Source organism: Oryx dammah, unplaced genomic scaffold, assembly GCF_014754425.2.
Source record: "Oryx dammah isolate SB20612 unplaced genomic scaffold, SCBI_Odam_1.1 HiC_scaffold_8, whole genome shotgun sequence".
NCBI classification, from domain to species: domain Eukaryota; kingdom Metazoa; phylum Chordata; class Mammalia; order Artiodactyla; family Bovidae; genus Oryx; species Oryx dammah.
Window position 1 is genome coordinate 27,932,613 of NW_024070192.1, and position 9,170 is coordinate 27,941,782.

At 58.0% G+C, this 9,170-nt stretch overlaps 1 protein-coding gene across 1 annotated transcript; it reads left to right on the forward strand.

Annotated features, from left to right (window-relative positions):
* SMCR8 (SMCR8-C9orf72 complex subunit) lies at positions 1–9,126 on the forward strand. The gene is made up of 2 exons (XM_040245832.1): positions 1–3,000; positions 5,264–9,126. The coding sequence occupies exons 1-2, from the start codon at positions 638–640 to the stop codon at positions 5,715–5,717; spliced, it is 2,817 nt and encodes a 938-aa protein (XP_040101766.1). The 5' UTR covers positions 1–637; the 3' UTR covers positions 5,718–9,126.
* The last annotated feature ends 44 nt before the right edge of the window (positions 9,127–9,170 follow it).

Here is a 9,170-nt window from a genome sequence, read left to right on the forward strand (position 1 = left end):
CGTGAACTACAACTCCCAGGCCGCCCTGCGCGGCAGCCTCACTTCCCTGCCTTCCCGCTCGCTCTCGGGAGACGCAGCTCTCCGGTTCGGAAGTTGACGCGGACGCTTCCGGGTCACGCGGCACGACAGCGCGAGTCATGTGATACCAAGATGGCGGCGCCGCGGTAGCTGGATCCGGGTTGTGGCGTCCGAGGAGCCGCGACGGTTTCTGCCTTCGGGCCGTGGGAGTCGCCACGCTTGGCTGGTCCGTGCGGCAGCCCGTAGCCCCGCACTGGGCAGCCGTCCAGAGGTGGGGCTGTTGCCGTGGCGGTGTGCTCGGGGGAGCGCCGGTGACCTCGCTGCGAGTGCCCTGCGCCTGCCGCGGTCGCGGGAGGAGGCGAAGGGCAACCAGTCTCCTGGGTCTTCCTGACCTGCGGAGTTCCTGAGGCCTCCGGAAGCCTTGAAGGAGCCACACCTTTGAGGGGCTGCGGGAGCTCGAACCTCTGGTTTATGACCGGCAGCCTCGGACCTCTGAGGACGCAAAGAAGACTGCTCCGCAGGGACTTTGCTTCCTCCTCCAGAGGCCTGGCTCCCCCGCGTTGGCTGCCTCCGCATCTGTGCTACGTCCTCTCCATGTTCTTCCCATATACCTGGAAATATGATCAGCGCCCCTGACGTGGTGGCCTTCACCAAAGAGGACGAGTACGAGGAGGAGCCTTACCATGAGCCGGCACTGCCCGAGGAGTACTCGGTGCCGCTCTTCCCCTTCGCCAGCCAAGGAGCCAATCCATGGTCCAAACTGTCCGGGGCCAAGTTCTCTCGGGACTTCATCCTTATTTCCGAATTCTCTGAGCAGGTGGGACCCCAGCCCTTACTGACCATCCCCAATGACACCAAAGTTTTTGGTACTTTTGATCTTAATTACTTCTCTTTGCGGATCATGTCTGTGGACTACCAGGCCTCCTTCGTGGGGCATCCTCCTGGCTCTGCCTACCCCAAACTGAACTTCGTGGAAGACTCCAAGGTGGTGCTAGGAGACTCCAAGGAAGGGGCCTTTGCCTACGTGCACCATCTCACCCTGTACGACCTGGAGGCCCGCGGCTTTGTGAGGCCCTTTTGTATGGCTTATATCTCGGCAGACCAGCACAAAATTATGCAGCAGTTCCAGGAGCTCTCAGCTGAATTTTCCAAAGCATCAGAGTGCTTGAAGACAGGGAACAGAAAGGCTTTTGCCGGGGAACTTGAAAAAAAACTGAAAGATTTAGATTACACCAGGACAGTGCTACACACGGAGACAGAGATCCAGAAGAAAGCTAACGACAAAGGCTTTTACTCATCTCAGGCCATCGAGAAGGCCAATGAACTGGCTAGCGTAGAGAAGTCCATCATCGAACATCAAGACCTTCTGAGGCAGATCCGCTCATATCCTCATCGCAAGTTGAGGGGGTCCAGTTTTTGTCCTAGGGAATCGGAGCACACCCAGGATCCGCCCAGCCAGGCAGCCACTACCTCTGACCCTGAAGAGTCTGCTGACACTGACCATTATGCTTGCAGACCCTCCTACACCCCGAAACTCATCAAAGCAAAGTCCACCAAGTGTTTCGACAAGAAGCTCAAGACCTTGGAGCAGCTCTGTGACACTGAGTACTTCACCCAGACCCTGGCGCAGCTCCGCCACGTTGAGCACATGTTCAGAGGGGACCTTTGTTACCTCCTGACCAGTCAGATTGACAGAGCACTCCTGAAGCAGCAGCACATCACCAGCTTCCTTTTTGAAGACTTGGTGGAGGTCAGCGACAGACCGGCTGAGAAACAGGAGAGCACAGTCTCTAAGCCCCATCACTACGGGCCGCCTTCTGAGTCTCCGGAAGACTGTTCGGTTCCTCAAGTGCTAATCAGCGTAGGCTCCTACAAATCCAGCGTGGAGTCTGTGCTCATCAAGATGGAGCAGGACCTTGGGGATGAGGCGTCAAGGGAAGTGGTGGTGATGGAATCGAGCAGTTTTGACCCCCAGGAGAACTTGGACTACCTGGAGATGGACATGAAAGGGAGCGTTAGCAGCGGAGAGAGCATCGAGGTTCTGGGCACAGAGAAACCCACCTCTGTGCTGTCGAAGTCTGAGAGCCAGTCCAGCCTCACAGTGCCCTTGAGCCCCCAGGTGGTCCGGAGCAAGGCGGTCAGCCACAGGACCATCAGCGGGGACAGCATCGAAGTCCTCAGCACCTGCCCCTCTGAGGCCCTCATCCCCGACGACTTCAAGGCCAGCTATCCAAGTGCCATTAACGAGGAGGAGTCCTACGCAGAGGGTGGCCAGGGGGCCATCCACTTCCAGGCAGGCATCAGCCCACCGGAGCTGGGGGAGGCTGAGGAGGGCAGCTCGGGCCTCACTTCGCTACAGACAGATGCCTCCTGCTGCATCGGGAGGGAAGCTGGTGCTCTGCTGGTGCCACTCTCCACCCCAGGCCACACACTCTCCGATGAGGACGGGGTCGTGAGTGTTCCCCCACAGCGCTACCGGCAGAAGGACCAAGGGTTCCACGTGGACTTCTCGGTGGAAAATGCCAGTCCTTCTTCCCGAGACAATAGTTGTGAAGGCTTCCCTGCTTACGAGCTGGACCCGAGCCACCTGCTGACCAGCCTAGACGGCAGTAAGACCAGCCTAGATGACCACTCTGACGCCACCAGCTATGGGAGCAGCGTAGCCTCCACCAGCTCCGACAGGACTCCCTCCTCCGTGCCTCCTGCTGGCCCCTCTTCCGAGAGGCACAAGAAGAGGGCAGGCCAGAACGCCTTAAAGTTCATCCGCCAGTACCCGTTTGCCCACCCAGCCATCTACTCCCTGCTCAGCGGGAGGACACTGGTGGTCCTGGGGGAAGAGGAGGCCATGGTCAGGAAGCTGGTGACTGCACTCTCCATCTTTGTCCCTGGCTACGGCCGCCATGGCAAACCCGTGAAACACTGGCTCTCCTCCCCTTTGCACATCACAGACTTCCAGAAGTGGAAGCTTATTGGCCTGCAGAGGTAACTGGTCACAGGGTGGGACGGGCCCTGGCCATGAGAGATGAGGTGTCGGGTGGCTGTCCCTTGGGTTGAGGTTCATGGGTCCTGTGGGGGGCAGCACACCAACTCACTGTGTCACTTTGGGCAGATCCTTTCCAAAGGGACTTCAGTTGCGAAGTGGTTCCCGACCCTGGTCTGTACCTTGTTGTATCAAAACTGTTTGGGAGCATTTTTTAGAATCCCGGGCTCACTTGCAGAGATTCTGATCGGGTTGGCTTGGGGTATGAAGTGGAGTCACATGGTTTGCAGCAAGGTTTGGGAATGACTGGACTTCTGGATCTCAGGTCCCTGCTGAGTCTCTAGTTCACACTATGGTGTAAATGACTGAGGCGAGGTCTGGGTCTTAGGAGGGTAGCGGTGTTGGGAGAGGCATCCTTCCTGGCTCCCCCTCCACTGTCCTGTCGGCTGTGGGAGCCGATTCCTCCGCCTCTTGAAAGCTTTCTGTCTCCACTTCACTCCCTTGTGCTTTAGCAGTTCCTTTTGGGGTTTTCTACTCTGCCTGGCTTGAGGGACTCCTGCCCTTGAGTGTGCTCTGGGCTCAGCCTCCTTGCTCCTCTCCCCACACCTGCCTTTGCTTACCGGCAACATGCAGGCATTGAGAGGGGTGATAGCTGGAGTCCAGTCCCTGGACCATAGAGAAGGGCATGCTTGAGTTCCTCCCTTGCAGTGGGCACCCAGGCAGGGCCCTCCTCCCTTTTGGGGAAATAGGAGGGTTGCGTCACTGAGCAGTCATTTGCCAGATGTTTACTGAGGCTGTTAAGTGGCAGCCACTGTGCCCAAGACTGGATTACAGATGTGTCCACAGTGGGGCGTCCCTGTGACAGGCTGCCCTGCTCCCACCCCAGCTGTGACCTCTCCTTGGGCTGGGTGTCGGGCCAATTGCGTCTGATCCCCGTCTGCTGCTCTGATGTCCCCACGGGGTGAAGACCTGCCCTGAGGAAGGTAGGCTGGGCGGCAGGGGCGGAGCCAGGCCCTGGTCCCTGGCCTTGTAGCCATGGAGGGTCCCTCCAGGAAAGTGGGACGCTCGTCAACAGTGACAGCTGAGACCTTGGAAGTTGTCTGATGACTCGTGCCATGAGCCCTCCCTCCCAGAGCTCCTGAGTGCACAGAGGTTGAGAATTGACGTGTGCCCCCAGAGGGTCCTGCGTGGGTGTGAGCCACAGTGGACAGGCTGGGGGCCTTGCCCTCCAGGGCACCTGTCGCTGGAGGGTTGACTGAAAGACCAGGAGGAGAGTGGGGACTGGCCTTGCTGCGGCTTCTCTACAGGTGTCCCGGGCAGTGAGCAGCGATGAGGTGGGGGCCACTCTGAGGGGATGAACCAAGGCTAGGCCGGGGGTCCTGCAGCTGCCCTTCAGAGCAGAAAAGGGCTGCCTGCGGGATGCATGTTGAACCCGGGCCCCAGGGGTGCTCAGAGCTGAGGTGGGTGGTGAGCCAGGCCGGCAGGCAGGTTGGACACTGAGATAGGAGGCAGATCGAGGCCCCTGAGGGTCAGTGCTAGAGGGTCCAAGCAGAGGGTGCCTCTGTGTGTCCACTGGGCTTGGTCCCATGTGCTAAGTCAGTATGGAATCTGAGAGCTGGACCCAGGACAGTCCCTCCCCTCCCTCCCCTGGCACTCCTTCCCTCACTGAGCGAACCCCGCCCACTTTCCCACCTCTGACATGCAGGGTGGCACATGAGTTACAGATCCAAGTGTGCAGAAGCTCCTGGCACCACACTGGTCAGCACCAGGCTGGGGGTAAGAGCCAGGCGCTGTCCTGAGCAGCCCGGACTTGGCCTCTGAGGTAACCCAGTAGCTAGGACCAGCGTCTGCCAAGACAAGGCTCAGAAGTGAAGGAACTTGACCAGGTCACAGAGGAAGAAATGGGTGCACACGGGGGTCAGGGAGGCTGGGTGAGGTTTGAGTTGTCCTAAGCTGGGCACAGCAGGAAGGGCCTGGTGTTCAGGCAGAGCAGAACCTGCCCCCCGCTGGAAAGCTTGGCATGGCTGCAGGGGAGTCCCCGGAAGTAACAGCTGGGCCTCAGAGACCAGCAGAAAGCGGGTCATCAGAGCTTCATGGGCCACACTAGGATTTGACCTCCATCGTGAGGGCTGAGGAGCCATGAAGATCGTCGTGACCACATTTGCCTTCCAGAGAGCACCAGCGAGTGGGGCTGGCCGGGGCTGGCCTCTTGAGAGGGGGCCCCACCCCAGCTTCTGCCCCCTGACCTTGATCTGTGTGTTTCAGGGTGGCATCCCCCTCCAGTGCCGGTGCCCTGCACGCCCTGAGCCGCTACAGCCGCTACATGAGCATCCTTGACCTGGACCGGAAGACCTTGCGCTGCCCACTCTACAGGGGCACCCTGGTGCCGCGGCTGGCGGACCACCGCACACACATCCGGCGGGGCAGCACCTACTTGCTGCACGTGCAGAGCATGCTCGCGCAGCTGTGTGCCAAAGCCTTCCTCTACACCTTCTGCCATCACCTGCACCTGCCCGCGCACAGCGGCGAGGCCCCGGAGCTGGCTGCTGGTCGCCAGGCCAGCTTCCTGCAGCTGACGCTGGGGCTCGTGCACGAGGACGTCAAGGTGGTGCGGTACCTGGCGGAGTTGCTGCGGCTGCACTACACGCAGGAGCCACGCGGGACCAGCCAGCCCGCCCTCAGGTTCGACTACGTGCCCAGCTTTCTGTATAAGATCTGAGTCCAGCCCACCTCGGTGACTGAGACCTGTGACCCAGGGTTGGGGCTGGCGTGACTGAGCGGTCCTCTGAGCTGTTCGGACTCCTGCTATTGTCAGCGGGAAGGACACCAAGGCAGCAGCCATGGTTCCCAGGTGCCTCTGGGCAAGGGTGGAGGGCCTGGCCCTCTGGCAGCATAGCTTGGAGGAGAGTGGTTGCGGTCGGGCCCAGAGGCTGGGATAGAAGAAAGTCTCTGTGGTGGATTAGGGTAGTGGGGCAGAGCCCATGTGGAGGACCATGCTGGTTGCGGGCAGCTTCTCTGGACACTCACACAAGCAAGATTGGGGGGGCAGCTGTTGCCTGGAGGACATGGTGGGAACCAGGACGAGGCCCTTCATTTGGCTTCGTGGAGCTGCCCACTCAGGGAGGTCCCTGAAGGCACCCTGCCCAGGCGTGGAGGCGCCTGTCGCTGGGCTCCCCAGCTCAGCAGGAGTAAGCGGAGTCACTGGCACCCCATTTTCAGATCTGTTCTTGGGGGTGGGGAGCCCCAGAGACAAGCCCACGGGGTTCCTCAAGGAAGAGCCAGCCCTGTCCACCCCTCCCTGGACAGGTGATTCTACTCTGTTTTTTCAAAGGGCCTGCCGACAGGCTGGAGCTCAGTTGGCAGAGGTCACCCCAGGCCTCACACCCACAGCAAACCTTTGCAACCACTTCACTACCTCGTGGGGTGTCGCAGGCCTGGCGGCCGCTGGGTCCTACTCAGCCAGCCACCAGGCTGGGGTCTCCAGGAAGGCTGTGTGGCAGTCTCAGTGATCTGCCTCAGGGGCTGTGCTGGCCTGGAGCGTGGGCACCTTACGGCAGCGTGCTCTGCTGCACCCCCCCCCCCCGAGTCCCCCACACCTTCACCCACCAGGACCCCTAAGGCTCTGACAGTTACCCCTGATGTATATAGATGGATGGTTTTTGCAATCTTGAGACTTTGGTACTTTTTTTCCTTATGCTGTTTTTCCTGAAGTAGAGAGAACTCTTGGTGTTACTGCTTTACGTTTCCCCACATTGTGATAAACACAGCTGAACCAGCCACAGTGGTTGCTCCTGAGCATGTGTGTGCAAGTCTGCTGGGGCAGCATCCGTGTTGTTGGCTCCATGTCGCCTCAGTCCCGTGGCTTCTCCCTGCCTGGGCTTCTGCTCAGGGTCTCCATTGCTGCTGGAGGGCTGTGACTGAGGCCCCTCGGGGGCATTGTGTCGCCTTGTCTTCTCGGCTCTGTGTACCTGTGCTGTCACCTGTGTTCCCCCAGAGGCGCCTCCGGGGATGGCCCGGCAGCTTTTAAACGTGCAGTGTGGGCGCAGGCAGGAAGGCTGACTCCCCACTCCCCCTCCTTGTGTTCTGAGGCTGCTTTGTTTCCAGGTAGGTGGCTAATTGTGTCTACTTGGGCCTCCTGGGACATGAGCTTTTGTGACACCTTACATCCAGGGAAGATTGGCGGGCTGTGGGTCCCCAGTCACCAGATACAAGGTGATCACTGGCCCACCTGTTTTGTTCCTGGGCTATCAGCACAGACTCAGCGGTTTACATCTCTTACTTGGGAAGCTGGGAGGGGCACCAGGTCAGTCACACTGGCCTCTGTGAAGCAAAAGTCCAATTCTTGGGAGTATTTGTGCAGAAGCTACACCTTAAGTGGTCAGGAGACCCCCAGGGTCTGGAGGGCAAGCCTGGCTGGTGTGAGCAGGCCTGGCCATGGGGCAGCCACAGAGTGGGCACCCGGGAGCCAGTCCCTTGAGCTGTGTCTTCACTGAGAAGTAGCCTTTGCTAACTAGTGGTTGAACTCCAACATTTAAATTTTGGTTAAAAGCCAGCTCTGCAGTTTTGCTGTTTCACAGGCTGGCTTGATAGCAAGTATGTTTCTCTTTAGAGGATCTCGAAGGGGAACCAGGCCCTCCCTGTCCTGCCACAGTTCCGGAACCTGCCGGAAGTGTCAGATGCACCCACAGTCTGAGCAGTGGTAGCCTGTGCAGCAGCTCATCTTGTTTGCCCTGTAATAAGTGTTCAAACACCAAGACACTTAAGAAGTCAGGGTTCAGCGCCCCTTCTTCAGTCCTGGTGTCACCTTGGAGGCCCAGGCACCGAAACCTTGAGGTTGGTTTCAGCTTCACTTCCAGTCTGTTACATACACTGCGCCCCCCCCCCCCCACCCAGCCCCCACTTTGTTAAAGCAGTCCAGGTTATGAAGAACCTGCTCAAGCTGCTGGCAGTTAAGAGATTTCCAGAAGCTCCACACCTGCAGAACACTTTTACAGCCCCTGGGGGTCTTGCTCTTTCAGTAGAATCTGATCCCGGGTCATTTCCCAGTTGGTTCTTAATATCTTGTTTTAGGTCAGTTACCATGAGCAGAGATTGTAAATTTCACCCCCAAACTAGTGACAAGTCGCAGGAAGGCTGCTAGATTCTCCCCCAAGTGCCAGCGCTGCTGCAGCTTGTGACATGTCCCTGGAGGCCAAGCAGTCCAGACGACCCTGCACGCAGCTTGCCACCCTCTCCCTGGCCTGATGTCGCCTGCCCAGCCAGCTTCTCCACTCAGTCCATGATGCTGCCGCTGCCACGTGGTCTCCACACAGACAGGAGCCCTCGGCTAGTGGACAGCCTTTTCCATCTCCCTGGAGGCTTGAGAAAGTGCCTTGGCTCGTGTTGTGAAGCAGATCAGCTGGCTTTCTGGCTTTTTCCCACTGTTGTGATAGAAACTGCTAAAACTGGAATTTTTAAGAGAGACAGCATTAACAGACTGCAAAACAGAAAGGCATCGAATCTCTACTTCTGCCCAGAAGGAAAACCAGCTTCAGCTAGGGTTTGAGCACACTGGCCCTACCTGAGGAGGTTTCGTTACCACTGCTGTGGGGAGGAGGGAGCAGGCATGTGGGGTGGGTGTGCGGCAGCCTGGGGATGCGCCTTTGTCTCAGGCTGGGCAGTGTGACGACCCCATAGCCTCCAGAGGTGGCGGCTGCCCTGCCCACTGCGCTGGAGCCCCCACCCACGGCTGTGTTCAGGCTACAGTGAGAAGCAGAGGGCGTGACAAAGTCGCATTTGTCACTTTTTTAAAGGCTATTCTATCATTGCATGTTCCTTGTCATGTGTGAGTGTGGGTCCCCCGGGTGAGCTGTGGGCACTGCAGGATGAGAGCACACTGCATATGTGTGTGCCCACAGCTCTCGGTGTGGCTGCATCAGTTTAACCAGTCATGCCAAACAAATAGTATGAAAAGTGTACTTTTTAAGAAATTAATTTATTTGAGTTGAGATATTTTTGAAATATAAAAATTGGTTGTATTTTTTAAAACTATAATTCCTGTGGTTAAAAATTGACTGTGCTTATTAAAAATGGTCATCTATGTTTTGCACTTGAGATTTGTGGAAAATAAAGTTTCTCTGGGAAGGTGACCTCTGGTTTCCTGATAGGGGGAGGGAGATGGTCGTCTGGACCT

What these genes read in the sequence shown, in the direction of transcription:
- SMCR8 (XM_040245832.1), top strand. Translation starts at nt 638, where the DNA reads ATGATCAGCGCCCCTGACGTGGTGGCCTTCACCAAAGAGGACGAGTAC. An exon ending in AAGCTTATTGGCCTGCAGAG is followed by an intron (nt 3,001 to 5,263) that starts GTAACTGGTCAC and finishes TGTGTGTTTCAG; the next exon opens with GGTGGCATCCCCCTCCAGTG.